Consider the following 23,110-nt stretch of genomic DNA (forward strand, 5'->3'; position numbering starts at 1 on the left):
TTGCCACAATTGTCTTGGTGCTTGCTTTGGTGATCTCAGACTTAATGTAAAGCGTCTTGAGACAGTTTTTACTAAAAATATATCAAATAGATTTGAATGGAAGTTGATACCCATAAATGAGTAATTAGAGAACCCAGGTTAATCTGAACAACATCCTTTGATTACAGACTCTCTAGTTAGGTGGATTTCAGTCGGGCACCTGCACCCAAAGATGTTCCAAACGAAAATCCTAAACATGCCACCGGTCTTTCAGGACTGAAGACACTACTTGGATGAAACTCCGCTGAAACTCACCAAGCCCAGCTGCCTTTCCTTTAGTTGTATTTTTAGACATGCCATGGTCTGGATGACTGAGAAAGACACATTTAAGTGGAACATTAATAACTTAGAATTAAGCCATAAGGATTATTCCCCTTCAAGGTGAAGGCTAACCACTTAACCCAGAAGCAGAACATAACAAGGTAAGTTTCAGGAATGAACAGAGAGGGTGAATAGAGAGGACTTTGCAATTTCCAGGACATCCAAAACTGTCAGGTAAGCAAAAACAAACAAACAAAAAAACAACAACAAGCAAGATTAGTTATTTCAAGTTACCGAAGAACATGGTAATGTGGAGACTAAGACTACGATCTGGTAAAAGCAGCGGTGCTGATAGAATCATAGCAGCTGGTAAACCACTCCCCACTCCTGACTCCACTCCTGTAATTAAGCTCAAGAAAATAGAAGGGAAAAGAAAAGAGGACATGACATGCTACTCATAATGTGTGGGAACAGCACATAGATACAGCTGCTTCACAGGAACTTTATCACATCTGAGAAAACAAGCCCGAATATCCCCGAAGAAGACACATTTATAGAAGCTTTGCAGTAGGCGTGGAGTTTGAAAGAACAGTACGGAGACCTCATCTTGTCACTGAAATACAGGAGTGGTAATGTCCTTGTTTGGGGCCGTTTTGTTCCACGTAGTCCAGGACAGCTTGTCATCACTGATGGACCAATGAATTCTTAATTATACCAGCCAATTCTAACAGAAAACGTCCCAACATTTGTCTGTGAGCTAAATCGTAAGAGAAACTGGGTCATCCAGCAAGTCAACAACCCAGAGCACACAAACCCAGTATTCAAAAGAACGGTTAACGGTTTTACAGAGTGTTTTCAAGTCAAGGTCCTGACATCAACCCAATAGAAACGTTGTGAAAGGGCTAAAATTCCACAAAGCCGCTGTAGACGACTGATCAGCAGTTACCAGAAATGTTTAATTGCTGTTATTGCTGCACAAGGTGGTCACACCAGATACTGAAAGCGTTCACTTACGATTGTGCCTCGCAGATATGTCTGTGAAGGTTCCCAGTCTTGTCCAGCTGCCTTGTACAGTTGCCAGACATACACGTCCAGTTGCCTTTCTTTTACATTTTTGGATATACCTCACAGATACGAACAAATGATTAATTTTCTTGAATAAATACATACATTTCTGTTTCATTTATTTGATTGGGTTCTCTCTGTTTGTCTACTTTCAGGACTTGTATAAAAATCTGCTGCTGTTTTGAGTAGTTTTTATACATAAATGTAGAAAATTCTGAGGGGCGCATAAACCTTTGAGCAGCAATGTATTTTTTTATGTTCTAAGTCTCACAGACATAGTTTATATGCTCCCTGTATTACCAACACGCTGTCACCATTACAGCCATCAACGGTCTTTGTCAAATCTCTAATGTCATGGAAGAGACTGTCTTTACCCATAAGAAGGTTCACAGAGAATTGTCTCCACACATTCAACCTCCAGTTCATTCAGTACACTGGTGAAAACATTACAATATATCAGTCCTGCACTAAATCTTATCTCCATTAAGGTTCTGGGATTCAGTATTAATTTAAAATAACTGAGAGAGCTGTTGATTCAACTGAGTTTTAATTTCGTAGTACTAATGAATTCCCCGCAACCCTTCACAGGACAAGCGGTTACAGAAGATTAATGAATGAATAAGTACTACTGAATTGTATTGTGTTGTATCAACACCCTCAAAAAATGTACACATATCGATAGTCACAAATATAAAAGTCAGTTTTTCAGCCTGCACAAAGTTTGGAAAGAGAGTTTGGAGGATGTCTGTCCTCCATCATTAGTTTATATTATTAGTTACACATTGGGTGTGTTTGCCTGTTTTATTTTTATTTATTTGTTTTTTTAATGTTGTAGTCTCATCGGTCTGTTTTTAGTTTTTATTGTTAACCGGGTCAATTTTAATAATTGAAAACTATTTAAATGTTAATGAGTTTCTACCTTTCTTTTAAATAAAGAAGACTGAGAAATATGAATTAATTTATATTTGCATTTAATTGGACTGCTGTGAGAGCACATAGCTGAATGTGACAACACTATTATAGACTATTTAGATTTTTAGTCAAACTCCAGCAGTGCACATAAGAATTAAATTCTATTTCACAACAGCAACTTAACACAGATGGAAAAATAATTTTTTTAAAGATACCTGCGTAGAAAAATATGTATATATTGCACTTTATTCCCCCCTTTGACAATGTATTAATATTGATTTTATTGTTTTATTCATTTCTTTTGAAAGTCAACAGGGATCATATGTTTTATTCATTTTTCTTCTTCGTTAAAAAAAATTAAAAATATATTATAAATAAAGAGGCTCAGTTCATGAGGATGTCCAGTTAAATTTCAGGTGTGTTTGAGGGCCAGCCTCAGCCTCGGCCCGCGACTTGAGGCCTGCAGTCAGGGCCTCTCACACATATCCACAGTGGGTGAATTACACGCAGACGAACGGAGGGCGTGGCGGAGCAGACTCCTGAAAAACTCTCTGACAGAAATTAATGAGACGATGTAGAAATAAAGAAAATGTGCGGCGCGCGGTGTGCGCAGGAGAAAATCTGGTGCGCAGAGAGTAAGGAGGCCTGCAGACGCCGTGGATCTACCCCCGTTTGCCCCGTGAACGAGGCGACAAAATAATATCACGTGATCCAAAATGGGCAGTCCTCTGACGGTGCTGAAAAAAGCCATTTTCTGGCGCTGCTGCAAATTCTGTCCAAGTCCAAATAATTTAGCTGGATCGTGGCTGCGAGCAGAGGGCTACTTTGATGTCTGATCAGGTAGGAACGAAGCGTCGCGGGTCGCACTTTATCGGCTCGCCGCGCCGCTGTTTGCGGAGGCTCACACAAAGTGCACGGTGTCACATTTGCGTCTCTCTTGTTCGCCTCCTGATGCAGCCCTGTCAGTGAATTTAAGATGGCTGCTTTTGTGTACCAGTTAGATTTTTTTTTTTTTTTAAGAGGGGCTCTGCAATCCCTGTCGGTGTCGGTGTTTTCTCTGGATGTGTGCGGCCGTGCTGCTTCCACGGAGCTCCGGGGAAATGGAGACGCTCTTTGTTGCTCCGCGGCTCGAGGAGCGGAGCTGATGCACAAGATGAGGCCACGCAGGGGCTATTGAATAGTGGGGCTGCTGTGTCCTTCCACACAGCCTGCATTTAGCTGCACGGCTCCTGCTCCCAGACCGTTATTATTCACGGGCAGCAACGTGTAATTGGAGTTGTTTTCGTTGAGCATCAGCTCCGTTTGTTGTGGTTTCACAGGCTGCTGTCCCAAGGACGAGCTGCAGACATTGTCTCATTCACGTTGTGGGTTATAAGTCCCGGCAGACAGTATGCACATATACGTGTAATAAAAACACCCCGCTGTTGTTTGCTTCCCCTGCAGATCTGTCCAGATGGATAAAATGCAGCCAAACCGGATCAAAATCACAGATCTGAATCCACACCTCACATGCCCACTGTGCGCCGGCTATCTGATCGATGCCACGACCATCGTAGAGTGCCTGCACTCCTGTAAGTTCCTCACGTGAAAGCCCTGCTTAGCATGCATGCATGTATCTTCTATTAAACTCCAATAAATGAGCATAGACCTTACGAATGCATGCACATGAAGCACGCCTCTTGCTCATGTTGTGGTTTCAAGAGGAGAGGAGGAGGAGGAGGAGGAGGTCATGATGTTGAGTCCCATTCTGCAACTGATTTTAAATTAGGAGGAAAGAAGGGACAACATTTCAACTATCTATTAATGTTTTAAGACCATAAGTCCAGGTATCACAGTATACTCACTTTGCCAGATCATTGGGTACACTAGTGAAAATGCGCTATTATAATTTATAACAGCCCTGCACTGTTCAGCATTAAATAACTGAGAGAGCTGTTGGTTCAGCCGTGTTTTCATTGTGGAGGTTGTGGTTGTCTAGAACTGTTGATTTGTATTGTGTTGACACATGTTCCTATTATTTTGAAATCTTAGACAGTGGCTAAATAACAGAAACACTTAAGTGTCTAATACAGTCAAATTTAACAGCACAACAAACTACATCCTCCAAAATGATCATCCAGTTGAATCACCACCTTTCTGATGCTGCTGGATTCTCACATTTTCCTTTAATAAGATAATGTTTTACTGATCCCCAAGGGAGGATTTAGGTAGCAGCAGGGCAAGCAAACACAAGTCAGATCAAGTCAAATGAAGAAAAACAAAACAAAAACTAATGAGGTGAGAATGAAAAAAAGCATAAAATTATAATATATTGAAGATGCAAGAAATATTTACAGTCGCTATACTAAGCTTAAGTAACTAACTACAGTTTGGCGTAGAAAGTAGAGTTAAGGGATAAAACAATGTCCAAGTGATGAATCCAATAAGAGATTGCTCTTAAGAAAACAAATATGGCACCGAAAGACGTGCTCATTAAGTAAAATCTAGACGGGCGCGGATCTGAATGAAACTCAGCAGTCCTGAGACACGCTGATGTTAAAGAGTCGGGCTGCCGTTGGGACAAAAGACACCCAACAGCGCTCCTACGTCCACTGTGGGTATGCTTATTTTGACACCACATTTAAGTCAGTGGTTAAATACCAGAATCAAATTAAGTGTTTAATACAATCCAGTTCAACAGCAACACAAACTACATCCTCCAAAATGATCATCTAACTGAATAACTGCCTTTTCTGACGCTGTTTTAACATCAACTAAACATCACAACAGTCATGTAGAGACATTTCGAGCCGGACGGTTATATTAGAATACATTTCGCAAGTGTACCTAATGAACTGGCAGGTGAATGTAGATGCATGTTGAACAGTTATTAACAAACAGAGATTTTATTTTTCTCTCCTATTTATTCCACTAATTCTTACAGCCAGGATGTTGAATACATTAAGTCAAAAATGCTGCACTTGTTTTACAGGTGTACCTAATAAACTGGCCAGGGCATATAGACTAATCAGCTGGACACAAACGTTATTTCAAATAAATGTTGCTCTGTGTCCGTTGGATGTGTCATTTCCAGCTCATTAGTAATGAATTATTACCACGTTGAATAAAGCGTTTCTGAAGCGCGTTGTGTGTCTGTCTCCTTGTGTAGTTTGTAAAACATGCATCGTTGCCTTCCTCGAGACGAATAAGTTCTGTCCTCGATGTGACGTCCAGGTCCACAAGACGTGTCCACAGCTCAGCATCAGGTGATCAGTGCTCCTTCACGTCGGATATTTCTTTTCAGACACGTCTCTATGCAAATCTAATCTTTAAGTTTCTTCTTCAGAGCGGACAAAACTCTCCAAGATATTGTTTATAAGCTTGTTCCGGGGTTATTCAAAGGTAAGGCCTACGTTTTGTTTTTTTTCTCCGAGCCAGCTCTTGGTCCCGATCTTTTTCTCAGGTTTCTGTTTCACGACGCGTTTCTTTTGTGAACCCAGATGAGATGAAACGGAGGCGGGACTTCTACGCAGAGAACCGCGTCCTGGAACCGGGGGAAGTGGTGGAGACGTTTAACATAGCGGAGGATGAAATCATCAGTCTGTCCATACAGTTCTACGAGAGGAACAAGTGAGTCAGTCATGTTGTTGTTGTTTTTTTGTTTGTTTTTTTTTTAACTGAAAAGAGGAGTGAAAATAGTTGATCTCGGCTCTTTTCGTTGGAAAGTTGCCGCTGAGACAGGTGGAAAAACTGTATGTTGCACATCTCTCTGAATATGATTTTCTGGATGCACGGAAAGAATTGTTCACCGTCTTTTAACAGCCTTTTTATATTTAATATTTGCCCACAGAAATAATGAGAGGCAGCACTCAGAGATGGAAGGAGACAAGGTAAGGCCAGAAGCACAGAAGTCAAACCGACGTGTGTTTTCCAGTCTTTGCCCCTGGATTTTCATCCCATCTCTGTTCTTTTCTTTGTTCTCAGTCCAACGGTAAACGCTTCCTGCAGTGCCCAGCAGCCATGTCCGTCATGCACTTAGCAAAGTTCCTCCGAAGCAAGATGGATATCCCCAACAACTACCGGGTAACTGGACGCACGGCAGCCACACACACTAACGTCTTTTGTACTGATTTTCCGGCAAACCTCAGGATTCAAGGACTCAAAATAATATAAATAAATTGGTAGAGCAAGTGAGGCATTTTCATGCACGCACACACAAATCCAATTAGGTTCGCTCTGGCAATATGTGAGGTTTCACTGCAGCGTCTAACTCAACAGAGAAAAATCTGCTCCAAAATTTGATTTAAAAAAAAAAAAAAAAAAAAATGATTAAAGCTGCACTAATTTTTCATACCAGCAGTGTTTCAAATGACTATGTGTGTATACCACACTCACTAACTGCTGCCCACTGTAGCCGAGCCACTGAGAATTCAGACTAATCCAGTGAGTTTAGTCTGATTGTTGGTTGGTGGTCAGAGTCTGGAAGTCTCCCTTGTGCCCTTATCAGTTGGATGCTAATGGTGATGCTGTTGACTAGCATAGCAATGATGCTTTTAATCTATTAGTTTCTGCTCACATAGTAGGGGTTGAATCTTTGTTGTTTTTTTTTTTAAAGTCGACTAATATGTGGCGAAAGTTGAGTCACATGCGCTTGTCAATACTGTGCGCTGCAGATACAGTGTGTTTAGCCTATATAAATCTGCACCGTCAATACTAGTACTTCACAGCGTGTTGTAGGATAATATAATGTAGCCAGGATAAAAAAAATTCTCCGAAGCCTTTTCCGTGTATAACAACTAAAAGTCTAATAACTTTAGACAATGAAATTCACCAGCAAATTGTTGATGTGCTACGTTCCACAAGACGTTTGGTGAAGTTGTTAATTGACTATTGTCAGAAGGATTAGGACCGTTCCTCTGTTAGCGTTAGCGGATGTCTCTTCAGATGAGTGAGCATTGCAGTAGTACATTTGATGTATTTCAAGACTGACTTGCATATTCTGCATGTCACGGTAGAATGGGCTTCATCTATAGTCAAGTATTTCCACTTGATGAACCGCTGCTAGTTTGCTGCAATGACCTACTGGGCTCCTCACTTGTCTTCTCGGAGGCGTCCGTGTCGTTATTGTAACGTGATCAGTGATTAGTCGACTTCCTGCTTAAAGCGTCATGGCGGAGTAGTAAAGTCGACTAGTCGGTACAACCGACTATCATATAGACCTATAAAACTAAATCAGGTAGATTCCCATTAACATTACGCCCCAAATGGGTGGAAGCAGCCGTTAGCAGTGGATAGGATCACAGCATGAAGGTTCTGGGGTCCTTCTGTTCAGAGTTTTCATGTTCTCCTGTGTCTGCTGTGTTTCTTATGGGGCCATTATTGTATCAAGACTATCTACAAATGTGTATTTCAATCCGTGTGTGTGTGTAACTACATTTGCAAATGTGTAAAAAAAATCTGTGTGTGTGTAACTGGATTTGCAAATCTGTGAAAAAAATCTGTGTCTATAACTAGATTTGCAAATGTGTAAAAAAAAAATAAAAATCCGCGAATGCGTACATCGATCTGTATGCGTAGATAAATCTGTAAATATCTGGCCTCTCCATTGGATGTGTTCTTACACGTGACTTTTGCTACACTTCTGCCGCGGCAGATCCGCAAATGCGCGCAGCGATTTGCAAATGCGTGTGGAGATTTGTCTGTGTGCCTCCGTAGCTATACAGCTACATACCACCAGTGGGCGTTAGGCTAGCACCCAATGATATTAGCTACCGGCTACCTGGGCTGGCTGGTACCACAGACTGTACGGCTGGGACGAACACTGGTCCCGATCCCGATGCAATGGAGGCTGGATGGCGTGCTGTAACTACGTAACAGGGCTCTCACGCATTAAAATAAGTTCATCCTCCTGGGCTTCCACTTCCAGCTCTTCTTTGACGTGTGCACGCATTTACTATTTCACCTGGTGACTAGAAATACTATTTTGTCCCATCGATTTGCTGATCGGTCGCTGATTCAAGCAGAGGAGTCTGCTTTCGCCTCATCCATTCGTAGATTACTCATTTTAAACAGTCTATGTTAATAATGTGCGGCAAATTTTATCACTTCTCAGCGTGGCGTCTGAGCGTGTGAACTTATTGAATGTGTGTGTCTCATTCGAGAGCCCTGTTACGTAGTTACAGCACGCCATCCAGCCTCCATTGCATCGGGATCGGGACCAGTGTTCGTCCCAGCCGTACAGTCTGTGGTACCAGCCAGCCCAGGTAGCCGGTAGCTAATATCATTGGGTGCTAGCCTAGCGCCCACTGGTGGTATGTAGCTGTATAGCAACGGAGGCGCGCACAGACAAATCTCCACACGCATTTGCAAATCGCTGCGTGCATTTGCGGATCTGCCGCGGCAGAAGTGTAGCAAAAGTCACGTGTAAGAACACATCCAATGGAGAGGCCAGATATTTACAGATCACACATTTACAGATTTATCTACGCATACAGATCGATGTACGCATTCACGGATTTTTTTTACACTTTTGCAAATCTAGTTATAGACACAGATGTTTTTTACACATTTGCAAATCCAGTTACACACACGGATTTATTTTTTTACACATTTGCAAATCTGGTTACACGCACAGATTTTTTTCACACATTTGCAAATCCAGTTACACACACACGGATTGAAATACACATTTGTAGATAGTTTTGCTACAATAATGGCAACATACCTTTCACCTTTCAGCAAAATCCATTGAAGTTAAATCATAATCAGCACTATGTATGCTCATTAATGACAGAATATATTAAAAAACAAACAATGAAAGAATCTGAACTTCTGACATCAGATCTGTTCTGGAGCAAAATCAGTTCCCAGCAGAGCCAGACCAACTTTTCGCAACAAACCATTTGTAGTTTTTGGGACAGCTGAAAGTTAAAAATGCTGCTCAACAACAAAACTGTTAAATTTCAGAGTGTTGCCTCAACTATAGCTGATGTGAGACGCCGCTGTTTGCTTCTTTTTACTGGCTTCCCTACACGTGGACAGATAACTGTATAATAGAGCTTTCAGAAAACTGGACGTTGTAATTACAACATGGAAGCGGTTTACAGTGATGGTAAGGTCAGGAAAACCTTGGGTCATTCAGAAGTTTTCAGGCCAAAACAATTACACCACATGATATTAAATCCTTAAACCAGATCATTTCCATGTTCTCGGACTCTGAACTTGAAGGCCTTCATGAATGTTTGTTCCTGCTTGTGACAACAGGCTCTACAGTACGGTATGAATATGGCTGTAGAAGAAGGAAAGGCCAGATATGCAACAATAGCAGCAGCTGTGTTGTCTCATTCAAATGATGACTTACGGCCTTACACAAAAAGAAGAAAGACTTTTATATTTAAAACTGACTCAGGATAAAAGATCATTATCTGACCTGGAAGCTGCGTGTTTGTTGGTTGGAATACATATTGAAGTGAAGCTGAGGGTTTATGAGCATCATAATTAAATGTTGGGACCAGATATTAAATAGTTGTTGACTGTTACAGGTGGAGGTGTTGTATGGGGATGAACCATTGAAGGACTACTACACACTAATGGATATCGCCTACTTCTACGAGTGGAGACGAGTGAGTGATTTCTTTCGTACCTTGTATTAATCATAAAAAGTGTTTCATGTGATTGACGTGATTTATTATTTGGACTGAAAGTGACAACACCCACTACACACACAATATATATGTATAGAAATGTACAATAATAATATAAATGTAATATATTTACTTTCTTTTTCACATCTCTACAAGTTGATTTGCTTCAGAATCTAAAAATAAATAAAAGGAAGGAAAACGAGATGGTCTGAAAGGAACAACAAATCAAACAAAGTCAAATTATTTCTCACAGGTTAACTCCTCTGTATTTTCTGAGGTCGTTTTTAGATTTCAGTTGGGCATTTATCTGTCAAGTCTTTGATTTCATGCTTGAGGTGTTTCCAGGTTGTTGTCCAAACTGATCAAATGTGAGTTTATGTGTAAATAGAGCAGTTGGTGCAAATATCAAACTCCCTCTCTGTGATTTATAGATGTAGGTTAAAGATTATTGACAACGTTTCCGTGGTCATTAACTCTTCTTCAGCCCAATCAATCTTAGTGGTCAACTGAACCGTTTCCATGGATCTGATCAGTTTCATGTGTTTACATGCCGCAAAATATGTGTTCGTATAGAACTTTATTAACTGCTGCGAAGAATCGAATCTGCTCAAAATATAACAGAAGAAGACGTTTGTTTCCAACTTTTTCTTTTTTTCTTTTCTTTTGAAAACAAATTGATTCAGTAGAAGATTATGACCAATATGTTTCCTTGTTTTCAACGTTGCTGCCCACGTGGATTCTGGCTTTGTTCATCCTTTCTTGTTGTCGGTTGTTTGAACAGCTGGTTGTTTTTCTGCCTCCGTGTTTCTGTTCCTCCTGGAAACTCATCGCCTGATGTTTACTCCCACGTGGAGCAAACATGCTCAGAAAGAATGGATTTATTCCAACCAGACAGAAACCATCAGATCAAGTGTTTACGTGGTTATTAGATTGGATTTTCATATTGAACACATTATAAAAGGTTTCCACCACCCTTCTACATCTGATTGAAAACTCCTTCTGATCAGTTTGTTCTGATCGAGGTGGTTACATGAGGCGGTTTTATTCTGATCTGATTTCCAACCTCCTCAGTGTGCCACTGAAGACAGAAATTAAATGATTCACAAACTTTTGTTACGTCTTTAAAGAAAGCTTAAAACAGCGGGGTAGTTTTTAGAAAGAATTACTCACACAGGAGTAAGTGGTGTTTTTTGGGGGACTTGTGGATGAACATGCAGTTGTTCTGAGTACAAGGAAGTGTCTAGTGTCTGTTGATGATACTGAATGAACTGCTCGGTCCAACTGAAGCTCTACGCAGAGAATACAGATTTTGTTTTCCATGAGATTTGTTGACCATAAAGAAAAGTAATTTCCAGACTTGAAGTCCTGCCACATGCTCTTGCATTGTAAAACAACTCATGTCAGGGGTTTTAATATGATCTGTTCCTCTGTGCAGACTGGACCCATCCCTCTGCAGTATCTGGTCAAACCCACCCGGAAACGCCGAAGGCAGTCCCAGTCTGCCGCGCAGGGCCACTCTGACGGCGTCAACACCAGCCCGACGTCGGAGAGCGACTCCCAGAGCGACAAAGTCCACAGTCCCGCGGCAGCCCAGCCGCCCCGAGCCTCCTCTCAGTCCAGCCCCGCGTCCCACAACCTGTCCCCCGCCATCCAAAGCTCCAACGGTACCACTGTGCCCAACAACACTCAGCGACACATCCTCGCCTCCAAACAGGGCGCCAGCGCTCGCAAGGTGACTGTGAACGGCACGGGCTCCGGGGCCGGCAAAGAGGAGGCGAGGGGAGGCGACAAAAGCGGATTGCCTCCGACGACCTAACGCGTGCAGAGGGAAGCGGGGAGGACAGTGTTTGAATTGCTCCCTCATTTCTTTTTATGAAGCAGAAAGAGCTCGAGCCTTCATCCTTGTGGACAGACGGAAGGCAGATGACCGTTTTCTTTCAGCAGGAACGACTGAAGAGTGCAGCCAAATAGACACTTGTATGTATGTGCGTGTGTGTTTGTGTGTGTTAGACTAGAACAGTGCACACATACAAACTGTACAGTATGTATCAAATGTGAGCATGTGTGCATACATATGTATAAACTTATCTTTTATACAAGATATTGTAATCGTTTTGTATTGTATATGCAGTGGGTCCGTTTCATTTCCATACGCGACGATTTGGCTTCCAGAAGGAAAAAAAAAACAAAACGGTGAGAGGCATCGCGGTGCAACTCACTGCCGAAGTTGGATGTAAAGGAAAAAAAAATGATCCTTGCCTTCAAAGCGTCATGTTAATAACCGCTGTGTAGGTGTCCAGTATAAGCAGCTCATCAGGAAACATGTACATTACTGACAACTGTTAAAGATGCACTTTGTTGAGGTCTCATCACACAAACCGACGAGTATTTTCCATCAGGAGAAACGTTTCTATTTTACAGAATTCAAAGCACTACCGCGCTCGCCCGCCCGCCCGTCAGCAGACGCGTTCTGTCTCGGGCGGTGGAAGAAATCAAAAGGGAGTTGAATATTTGGCTGTGTATGTTGTAGTTCCATAATTTTCAACATTCCTTTTGTTTCTTTTAAGCAAACAATGACACTTTTCTTTTTTTTTTTTTTTTAAATCAACCATATGTGCATGTTTTAGGTCAATAAAATGTTCTGTTTACATTGACCTCAGCCTCATGTTTGTGATTCACTGGAACTCTGCAGGTTGAGAAGCGCATAAAAGGCACTGCTCATCATTCAAAATTATCTGACGGTCAAGGTTTATGTAATTAGAGATGCAATAGTCAAGCCCTCCTTTTTAACGACCCTCGACCTTCTGGACGTATGCGTAACGCCGAGTGTTGCCTTTAAGAGGCACAGGAAATTTCAGTGGCTGAACAAAGATCCCGTCTTCTTTGAGAGCTTAAATTACTCTTTCATTTCCAGTTTTGGATGATGGATGACACAAAGGAGTGCCTTCTAGTAGACCAAAAGATCCAGGGCCAGTCTGGTCATGATAATCAAAATGCGTTTCACCCAAATCCCTGCAGCCTTTTCTACAGTACATCTTTGAAATTGTGTAATTGTATAACAAGATCCCTCAATTCCTCATGTAACCACCTCAATCAGAACAGACTGACCTGATCAGAAATAATCAGATTAAGAGGAGTGGTTTAAAACTTTGATAATCTGTTCAATAGGGAAAAATGTGGGGTAAACGTCAGGTGAGAAACATCCAGTTGTTCAAACAAGTGTCTGTGAAGGCTCCCAGTGTTTCAGGTCATAATGTATAAAAAAAAAAAAAACAAGCTGAAACAAGGGCAACTGGACTTGTAGAGTTTCTTGAAGGCGTTTCATCCAAGCAGCTTCTCCAGCACATCCATGGGTGTTACCCATCTAGTGTCTAGTCCCGACAAGCTACTGTTCAAACAACGAAGGCAGAATCCATGCAGGCAGCGGCGTTGAGCAGCAGAAAACCACTTTGTCAGGTTCTGTAGTGACTGTTGTAAACACATTTATCTGATCAGATCATTATATTCAGCATCCATGTGAACAGTTAAGTCCTTACTTAAGAGTCTGTTTGTTCGTGCAGTGGAGCAGATGTGATAAAGTCCTGCTTGTGCGTGCCGTCACAGTACGGTGGGTTGCTGGTGTATTTGCAGCCGCACAGAAAAACGGTGGAGTCTTTCTCTGGGACGAAGCGTAGCGGGGACAGGCCAGGGGCTTTGGTTTTGTGGGCTCCATCACAGAAAGGCTGAAAGATAAAGATGTGAGAATAAATACCTGTGGATGTCCTGAAACCTGTCACCAGGCCAGGACTCTTTCTGGACTCGTGTTTGTAAGACCCCAAACCTCAGTTTCTATATTTTATCTAGTGTTTTCATTGTAAAACATTTCCCTATATTGACTTATATATTATTATATAACTTATTATTATATGACTCTGTGTCCTCCACTGCTTCTCTCTCATGTGGGGTCCCACAGGGCTCTGTGCTTGCCCCTCTTTTATTTTGTCTCTATCTACTCCCACTTGGTTCCATTCTCAGGAAACATGGCATTTCTTTTCACTGCTATGCGGATGACAGCCAGATCTATTTCCCCCTCAAAAAGTCTGATTCATACTCTGTTAACCCGCTGCTAAAGTGCTTACACGACCTTAAAGCTTGGATGGCTTTAAATTTTCTGAATATTAATGAAAAAAAGACAGAAGTCATGGTCTTTGGTGGCACTTCTGGGACCCCTCCCCCTAGTTGATCTGGGTTCTTTGGCTCAGTATCGCATCCCAACTGTAAAAAATCTGGGGGTAAAAGTGGACGCAGATCTTAAATTTGACAGCCAAATTAAAGCTGTGGTGAAGTCCAGCTTTTTTCAGTTAAGGCAGCTGGCAAAAATTAAACCAGTCCTTCAGAGACAACACTTTGAGACAGTAATTCACGCCATTGTGACCACTCGGCTGGATTACTGTAATGCACTTTATTTGGGGGTTAGTGGGTCCTCTATTAGTCGTCTTCAACTGGTACAAAATGCTGCTGCACGTCTTTTAACTGGCAAGTATGAGCACATTTCACCTATTTTAGCTTCACTCCACTGGCTGCCCGTCCATTTTAGGTTCTTATATATTCTTATATTGCCTTATCTATTCTTAAACTACAGTTGGAAGTCACTTAATTGTCATGTTATAACTAAACCCATATCAGTATACGGTGTCAGCAGGTACCCAAATGTAACAACGGGAACCTCGGTCAGATAACCATGTCTACCTGTTTTTTGCTGTGCCCACAGGTGCACCACGCGTAACGCTTTCCACCAACAAGATCCACTTTGAAAGGCTTCTTAGATGGGATGACAGGCTCTGGAGGAAGCGTGGACAGTCTGACCTGCGGACAGTGGCACATCTTTTTGTGATGTGGTTTGCTGCGTTCTTGATTTTACAGTAAATACACACCGTCAAAAAATATCAAACTTATTTCGCTTCTTCATTAATGTTTGTGTTTAAAGCTTCTACGTACACACTGTACACCTTCATGGGTGTTTGCTCTTATTTAACCTCCTTCCCAGGCCTGTTTGTGCTTGACTGACATCTCAGTACTGCTGGACTTGTCAAACTGCATCTTTAGGATTCCTATAGGCCTTTTCACAGCAGATATTTTACAGATTTCATAACAGGAGAAGGAGAGGTGTAAGTCAGTCCCAGGGTCCTGGTAGTGGCTCATCTTTTTCACAGGAGACATTTGAACCCACTCCTATTAACCTGCAATTAAAATGTGCAATGATATTTATCTCCATTTTTAAGTTTTATATATATATATATATATCTATATAGATATATATATATATGTAGATATAGATATAGATATATATTTATTCTATTTTGTATATACCATTCTTGTAAATTGTATATACCGTTTCTGTCAATAATTCCTGCTGTACTCTAAGCCATTGCACCGAAATTTCATTTTGATGAAAATCTAAATGACAAATAAAGTCTGTCTAAGTCTAAGTCTAAGCTTGTCACAGCAGGGGAATAAGTGAGGTCCTGTCTTTCTGCTGGCTGGTTCACTTTCCTGGGATGCTTAATGGAACTGAGCCGTGACTAATACATTTATGTTTTACCTTATATGACAAGTCAGAATGTCTCCTGTGGAAAAAAGTATGAACTTTTAAGATGCAACATCAATGGCATATACGCTGATCAGCCGTAACATTATGACAAGTGAATAAAACCGATTATGTGGTTATCACGGCACCTGTCCATGGGTGGGACATATTAGGCTGCAAGTGAACATTTTGTCCTCAAAGTTGATGTTAGAGGCAGGAAATCTGCAGTGGTCAGCATCTAGGAAAGAAAACCAGGTGAAATGGCTACAGGGTCATGGACAGCTGAGGCTCACTGATGGACTTTGATGGAGCTACTGTAGCTCAAACTCCTTAAAATGTTAATGCCACATACACCCTTTCATGAAAACAGTGTGTCTGGTGGCAGTGGCCTCTAATGCTCACTGCCACAAAGCAACAGCGGTTCAGAAATGGCTTTGAGGAATAAAACAACGAGTTCCAATTCTCCAGATCTAAATCCAATCCAGTGTCCGTGGGATGTTCTGGACAACTTAATGTCATTAACTTAATTAATGTCTTGGTTCCAAATGCCACAGCACACCTTCAGAGAACCAACACAATATTAGTTCATAATGTTATGGCTGATATAACTGAATTTAAATGGCATGTGTTCAACCGGGGCATTAATCCACTCAGCTGTTCATTTCATCGGATTTCTTTTCCGGATGAAAACGGGTTTAGACTTATGGGTTTAGAATATACTGCCCACTAGAGAACCATGTTCCCATGAAAAGCGCAGGTCTAATCCATGTAATCAATCTAATCTAATACCATTTATGTGGTTCGGTTTCAGGTTAAAATATAGTGATTTTCATAACAGTCCAAAAAACAAAACTAACAAACATTAAATGAATGAATGATGTCAATGAAGCCCAGACAGTCCTTAGATCTGATCAGGTTGACTGACAGCTGTCTTGTGAGGACGCACATGAACTTTTCACACTAGGTGGCGCTGTCTTACTGATCTTCTTTTGTGGATGTTACTTTCATGTTTTTATTTTTATCTAAATAATTACAAGTCGGGCACATAATATAGATACACACAATATCATTCAATGAAAACTGTATGCATATTATGTTTTTGTATCACGGAACTGATTAGTTAAAATACAAAGATATATAATCAGTCGTTTTAGGAGTAGAAAGTCATATATGTACAAAGACATACCTTGGAAGCTGATGCAGATGATATCCAAGGTTGTCGCAAGGTTAAACTGATCCATTTATGGTCAAACTTATTCACCAAGGTGTTCATGCTTCCAGTGACCGCTAGCTTTAGCGCAGCCTCGACTAACTGCTGCTACAGTCGCACGAAAATGACGCAACCATAAATTCAGCGAGAAGAGCTGAAAGTTTGAATCCAGAAGAAGTTATTGAAAGTAAATTGAAAAAAAGAAAAGGAAGTCAAACAAAGCAAAGGAAATAAAACAAAAACTCAGATAAATAAAGATTTCACTTCCTGACAGCTGACCGACGTGATTGGAGAGACGAGTCACGTGTTTGCAGCCGAGCCAATCAGGAGGCGGATGTCGGTCTGCAGCAGATTGAAGTGAAGTGATTTGACTTCCAGAAACTTGACAATGATTAGGGTTAGAAAATGAGAAACCCTTAAAATATATACATATATAAACAATAATTAACAATTTAATTACTCCAAAACGAGTTTATTTTTTTGATATACACTATATTGCCAAAAGTATTCACTCACCTATCCAAATAATTGAATTCAGGTGTTCCAATCACTTCCATGGCCACAGGTGTATATAATCAAGCACCTAGGCATGCAGACTGCTTCTACAAACATTTGTGAATGAATGGGTCGCTCTCAGGAGCTCAGTGAATTACAGCATGGTACTGTGATAGGATGCCACCTGTGCAACAAGTCCAGTTGTGAAATTTCCTCGCTACTGACACATAGTGCATTCACACAGTATGTGAGAGAAAATATTTATATTTTATTAAAAGTATTGTATATAGAATGAAACGACATATACTGTATATACAGTATTTACATGTAATATAGCTGCCCGACACAACAATGTTTTTAAAGTATTTTAATACATTTGTGTAAGATTGTGCGTTACAAAACAGTGTTTTACACAGGCAAAAACATTTCATTCATTTAAAGAGGCCTTTTACCGACTTCACCACATCCCGGAAGATGACCTTAACATGCGAGCCGTCACAATACGGGCCGTTTTTGGTATGCTTGCAGGCGCACAGCATCACCCTCCCGTCTTTTTCAGGTGTGAAGCGTAGAGGAGAGATGCTCGGTGCTTTAGTCTTGTGAGCTCCATCGCAGTAAGGCTGTCAAAGAGAAGAAGAATGAGTACATAGATTTATGAAATTTTCTTCTTTACAGACCCGTATCAGCTTTTCATGTCTAACACCAGAATGATGTGGACTTTGTGGCTCTGTGATTAATGCTACTTCTGGTATCAAATTATTCAGAATCACTTTTATTGTCTTAAAATCAGGACTTATTTCGATTGCTCTGATGTGATAAACTCTTCCCATGCATAAAAAAAAAATCTATTCTTACAGTGACTGACAGAGTTTGACGCACAGCAACTTAAGGAAACACACGCAAATGGAAAATATACAAGCAAAGTAAGAATACAGATGAGACCAAAGTAGAATTGTTTGGTTTAAATGAGAGCTGTTGTGCTTGGAGACAAATAAACACTGCATTCCAGCATCAGAACCACATCCCGTCTGTGAAACAGTGGGGTGGTAATGTCCTTGTTTGGGCCTGTCTTATTGCAGCATGTCATTGATGGACCAATGAATTCTGAATTATACCAGCATGTACGTAAGCATGCTTATGTGTATATACACCGATCAGCCACAACATTAAAACCACTGACAGGAGAAGTAAAGAACGTTGACCATCTTGTGACAACACAATGTTCTGCTGGGAAACTTTTGGACCTGGCATTCATGTGGATGTTACTTAGACATGTACCACCCACCTAGACCAGACCAGGCACCCGCACCCCATAGCAATGACACTCCTTGATGGCAGCAGCCTGACACAGGCATGCACACTAAAACGGTTTAGGAACAACTCAAAAAACATGAAGAACAGCACAAGGTGTTGACCTGGCCGCCAAATTCACTAGATCCCAAACTGATCAAGTATCTGTGGGATGATCCACAGAGGCCCCTCCCTTCAACCCATAGGAACCAAAGGTCCCCCACTAACAACATTCTGTTACCAGACACCACAGGACACCCTCAGAAGGCCCATGTCCATTCTCTGAGGAGTCACAACTGTTTTGGATACACAAGGAACACTAATCTGATCTAAATCACTGCATACTAGATACTGACAACAAGGGTTCACTTACTTTTCCACCTCACAGATATGTACACGTACATATGTACAAATGATTAATTTTCTTGAATACATAACTGCACAAGCATAATCTTTCTGTTTCACTTGTTTGATTTGGTTCTCTTTCACTTTCAGGACCTCTGTGAAAATCCGCTGATTTTTGAGTTTTCATGCTGACATGTAGAAAATTCTGAAGGGGCGCAAAAACTTCTTTTTTTTACAGTGGCAGTGTAAATGTCGCCAATCATCAAATGAATCGTGTATTTTTTATTTGAATTATTAGATTATTTGGATTGACAAGCTATTAAAAAGCAAAAGGCTTGTAAGGAATTATTATATAGTGATGTTTTAGGGCATGTACACATGTATATCTGATCGGATCATTTTATTTAGTGTTTGTTAAGTTAGAATCTCTGATCTAACATCTTGATCAGGTGGAAGAATTATTGTAAATGTGGCAAACACATCAATCTGCTACGGTCTCCACCTGGATGCTTCTTCTGAATAAGGGGCTCTTATGCTGGTAGTAATGTCAACAGCAGTAAATGAGCCGAGACTGAGAATGACTAGCATCATGCATTAACTTTTCCTCCAGGTGTCCCTGAAACCTGAGTCCCACCACAACACACATACGCACCTGCTTCTTGCTATGACCACAAGCACACCAGGCGTAGCGTTTTCCAGCAGACACCTTCACTATGTAGGGAACTCGGGCAGCAGGGACAACCCCTGTGGACTGCAGACAGCACTGAACCTGGAGGACAAAATACATCATTACATGAGTGTTGGGCATGTTACTTTTAAAATGTAATTAATTATAGTTATTAGTTACTTTTCCCAAAAAGTAACTGAGTTAGTAACTGAATTACTCCACTATAAAAGTAACTAGTTACCAGGGAAAGTAACTATTGCGTTACTTTTTTAAAAAAATATATGTTTAAATACGTCGAAGAATTAGATTTTTTTTCTGAGCGTAATGTACACTTCACGTGTACATCCTTGTCTTTTACCTCAGTGAGGTTAAAGTAGTGCCAATACTTCCACCTTGAAAACGGCAACTTTACCTCTGAATGCTCCGATCTCACCATTGCTGCAGGTTATCTCTGATCGCTTGTGTGATAGTGCTATGCACGCGTTTGTGTGTAAACAACACCCGCCCAACTGAACACTGCCCACCACATTTCAGTGTTGGTAACGGTAACGGTAACGGCGTTGTAAAGGAGAAAATAGTAATTAATTAGATTACTCGTTACTGAAAAAAATAACGCCGCATGTGATACAAAGCTCTAAATTTCTATTGTATCTTTGTGAGGCACAGAAAAGGATTGCATCTTTTTTGCCCTGTTCAGACCTGGTATTAACATCCACCCGAAAGTTGGATTACATCTGACCAGGTTTAAGTACAGGTGACAGTGAAGTACAGTGAACACACCCAGAAAGCATTGAGGACACATTTGACTGACAGGTCTAGGTCACATTTGTCTGCATTCATGGGTCACATTAAACACTACCTACTCAGCAGGGGTGCTCTGTGTAAGCACAGTTTTGCCTCATTTATTGAGTGCTTTCAAGGAGGGAGTGAGACTTCACAGCTTGTTCCAAAATATAAATCATCTTCCCAAGTCATGATGTAAACACATCAAACTGCTGTTTGCGATTATGATTCTGATCCAGTGATAGGTAGAGATCCATTAGAGACAGCACTCTACGGCGCCCCAAATGATGTCTGTGTTTATTTGCATACAGAGAAACTGAGATCGGATCTCAAGTGCTGATTGGGGATGCATGTGGAGACACGTTTTAATGCCAAGTGTGACCACAGGTAATTAAAGTTGGCCACTTGCGATCTGATCACCCAGGAAGCATGTTCGTATGAGGTCTGAACAGGGCCAATGCTACAGTGCTGATAGTGGAGCCGTTGTTGTGACTTCTTTATTAGTGTTTTGGTCTGACTAGTGTGTAAGCTATTGTTTGAGCACCAGCTCGACAGTCCCTGAACCCCCTCTTTGTAGAGAGAGTCATTGTTATCAACCTCGTATTAGTTGTGGAGTCATGTAGATCAACCTCATTACTGTTGTGTCGTCCCCATTTTTTAAGCTGTCATCAGTATTGTGCGCAGGAACACCATCATAACTGAGTACAGGAGTGGGTCCAGTACACAGTCCTGAGGAACACCAGTGTTAAATGGAGTGGAGGATTTATGTGCAATGTGCGATTCACTGCAATTTCCCCATTGTGGGACTAATAAAGGTTTTTCTTATTCTTCTCTTATGTGTTCACAGTCTGACTGACTGGTTCTGAAAATGCTGCTCAACAGTTTAACAGCCAACTCTGACTGTCTCTTGAAAAAAACAACAAAGAAAATCTCTTACCTAGACTTAGCAATAAAAGTGGATGTAGCTGAAGATGTTATAACACAATACTCCTCAGTAACATGAGTATTGACCATTAAATAAAATCAAATAAAATAAAAACTCTATATCAACCAGTCAGTAATTAACGCATGACATGCTGTATATAAAAATAACAGTTACCGGCGATTATGTTACACTTGATTATATAGACTTCTTGGTGTTCCTGATTTAATTCGTGCCTTCACGTGTCCTGCAGGTAACGCATGTGTGCTATAGGTGAATGAGGGAGGGTGTGTCAGGTATTTTGTTTGAACTAAAACAAAGACAGAAAGGGTGGCAGGATTCACTGTACCTGCCTGATCATGACACAGCACTTTTAAATACACTGAAATGGACCAAGAAGAGCGGTAAAAGAAACACTTACACTGACACAATAAAGGATAGGGAAAGTAAAACTGGCAGACTCACTCGGAGTGAGGAAACAGACAGGAGGAGCGGAGGTCGTCTAAAGGTCTGCGTGCATCCTGTGCGGACTGCGGCTATAAACCCGGCTGCATTCATCCTGCTGCTGAGCTCACCTGGATCAAGTCTGGACGGAGTGTTTTTTTTTTCCTTTTGGCAAGATAACAGCTGCTGCACAAAACTTGAACGAACTCCAGCCTAAGAGTTACAACATGGCTGCGAAGGTGCAGCTGATTGGCGCATCCAGCTCACCGCGCTGAGGTCCCTCCTTTAGGCACACCGCTCCTCCTCTTCCTCCTCACACATTTAGACATTTAAAGGAATAATGCACTGTAAGTGTTGAAGAAATTCTTAATGAATCATGTTATCATAGCTAGACATTTTGGGGAAGAAGATCGATTTTAGGTAAATGATGGTTATCAGCTTATACAAACTAATGTCATACTTTTCAGTATTAATGTTATTATTATTACAATTATAAAACACTGATTAATTTGTTTTAATTAAAAAGGCTGCACCAACTCAACAAACAGATCGCAGAATAATTATTAATGGCTGTAAAACATCTCTAATGTCTCAAAATGTCATGTTAAACATAACAGACGTAACTTGTGGGAACAGACGTAAAGTTTAGGAAGACACAGGAAGTAGCCTTCATCGTTGCCATGGTTGCATGACAACCTGTTTTATTTGTTTACATTTTGAATATTTAACGCAGAATGAGCCGGTGACATTTAACAGTCACGGTCCTGATGCACACCTTCATTCTTGATCGTGGCTATGGAAGAGTTTACTTACAATTATGAGATAATGCACAACGACAACAACAACGACAAAAAAAACTCATAAACAAATATAGAACGAGGCTGGGGCTCGTTATGTGTCCATGGCAACAAGATACTTCCTGTTTCTTTTTAAAGTTTATTGTTATTATGTTTTTAATAATTAATAGCTGGTAAGTCATAATTGTGATAATGTCTTCATTTGTGAATTCAGTTTGTTTCTGTAAATATATATTTAATTACTGCCTTATACCTAATTATATGCTTATCACATATATTTATCATAACTATTCACCATTAAGAAAGCCAGTGTACAGTCTCTGGATGGAGATAAACCTAATATTTGTAATTAACAATGTGATTACCAACAAAAACTATGAGAAGATAGAACTGTACATACTGTGAGACTGAAACTTAAAATACTGTCAGATGAAGATAACACTGTTCAAATATTGAACAGATTTAAAATCAAACTAGAAATGTGACCTATAAAAAGTATTCACACTTTTTGACCTTTTCCCTTTTTATTGCTTTCACAAATTAAATTGTGGTCAATATAATTTGGCTACTTGACAAAAATTAACAAAAAACTCTTTACTGTCAAAGTGAAAACTGATTTCTAGAAAGTAATTTCAATTAAATAAAACTTCCCTTTTAGTCACCAGTATTTAGTTGATGCACCTTTGGACTCA

General features: G+C 40.6%; 3 protein-coding genes across 4 annotated transcripts; 1 reads left to right on the forward strand and 2 right to left on the reverse strand.

Annotated features, from left to right (window-relative positions):
* The first annotated feature begins 2,845 nt into the window (after positions 1–2,845).
* On the forward strand, positions 2,846–12,547 carry LOC311498980 (polycomb complex protein BMI-1-like). The gene is made up of 9 exons (XM_084559780.1): positions 2,846–3,117; positions 3,721–3,848; positions 5,426–5,522; positions 5,603–5,658; positions 5,757–5,886; positions 6,107–6,146; positions 6,241–6,339; positions 9,798–9,878; positions 11,335–12,547. The coding sequence occupies exons 2-9, from the start codon at positions 3,731–3,733 to the stop codon at positions 11,713–11,715; spliced, it is 1,002 nt and encodes a 333-aa protein (XP_084415906.1). The 5' UTR covers positions 2,846–3,117; positions 3,721–3,730; the 3' UTR covers positions 11,716–12,547.
* A 149-nt stretch (positions 12,548–12,696) lies between these two features.
* On the reverse strand, positions 12,697–17,032 carry LOC311498989 (uncharacterized protein). Of its 2 annotated transcripts, XM_084559793.1 has the most exons (4): positions 15,615–15,655; positions 15,481–15,505; positions 14,628–14,744; positions 12,697–13,621 (listed from the first exon to the last, which is right to left on the reverse strand). In XM_084559793.1, the coding sequence occupies exons 1-4, from the start codon at positions 15,620–15,622 to the stop codon at positions 13,436–13,438; spliced, it is 336 nt and encodes a 111-aa protein (XP_084415919.1). In that variant the 5' UTR covers positions 15,623–15,655; the 3' UTR covers positions 12,697–13,435. The 2 variants fall into 2 exon arrangements, with proteins under 2 accessions (XP_084415919.1, XP_084415918.1); XM_084559792.1 differs by lacking the exons at positions 15,481–15,505; positions 15,615–15,655 and adding an exon at positions 16,652–17,032.
* Positions 17,033–17,456: 424 nt separating this feature from the next.
* LOC311501820 (uncharacterized protein) lies at positions 17,457–21,846 on the reverse strand. The gene is made up of 3 exons (XM_084563848.1): positions 21,643–21,846; positions 19,458–19,574; positions 17,457–17,790 (listed from the first exon to the last, which is right to left on the reverse strand). Exons 1-3 carry the CDS (start codon positions 21,733–21,735, stop codon positions 17,602–17,604), a joined length of 399 nt encoding a protein of 132 aa, XP_084419974.1. The 5' UTR covers positions 21,736–21,846; the 3' UTR covers positions 17,457–17,601.
* Positions 21,847–23,110: the final 1,264 nt, after the last annotated feature.

Source organism: Chelon labrosus (genome assembly GCF_963514085.1).
Source record: "Chelon labrosus genome assembly, chromosome: 2".
Taxonomy (NCBI): Eukaryota; Metazoa; Chordata; class Actinopteri; order Mugiliformes; family Mugilidae; genus Chelon; species Chelon labrosus.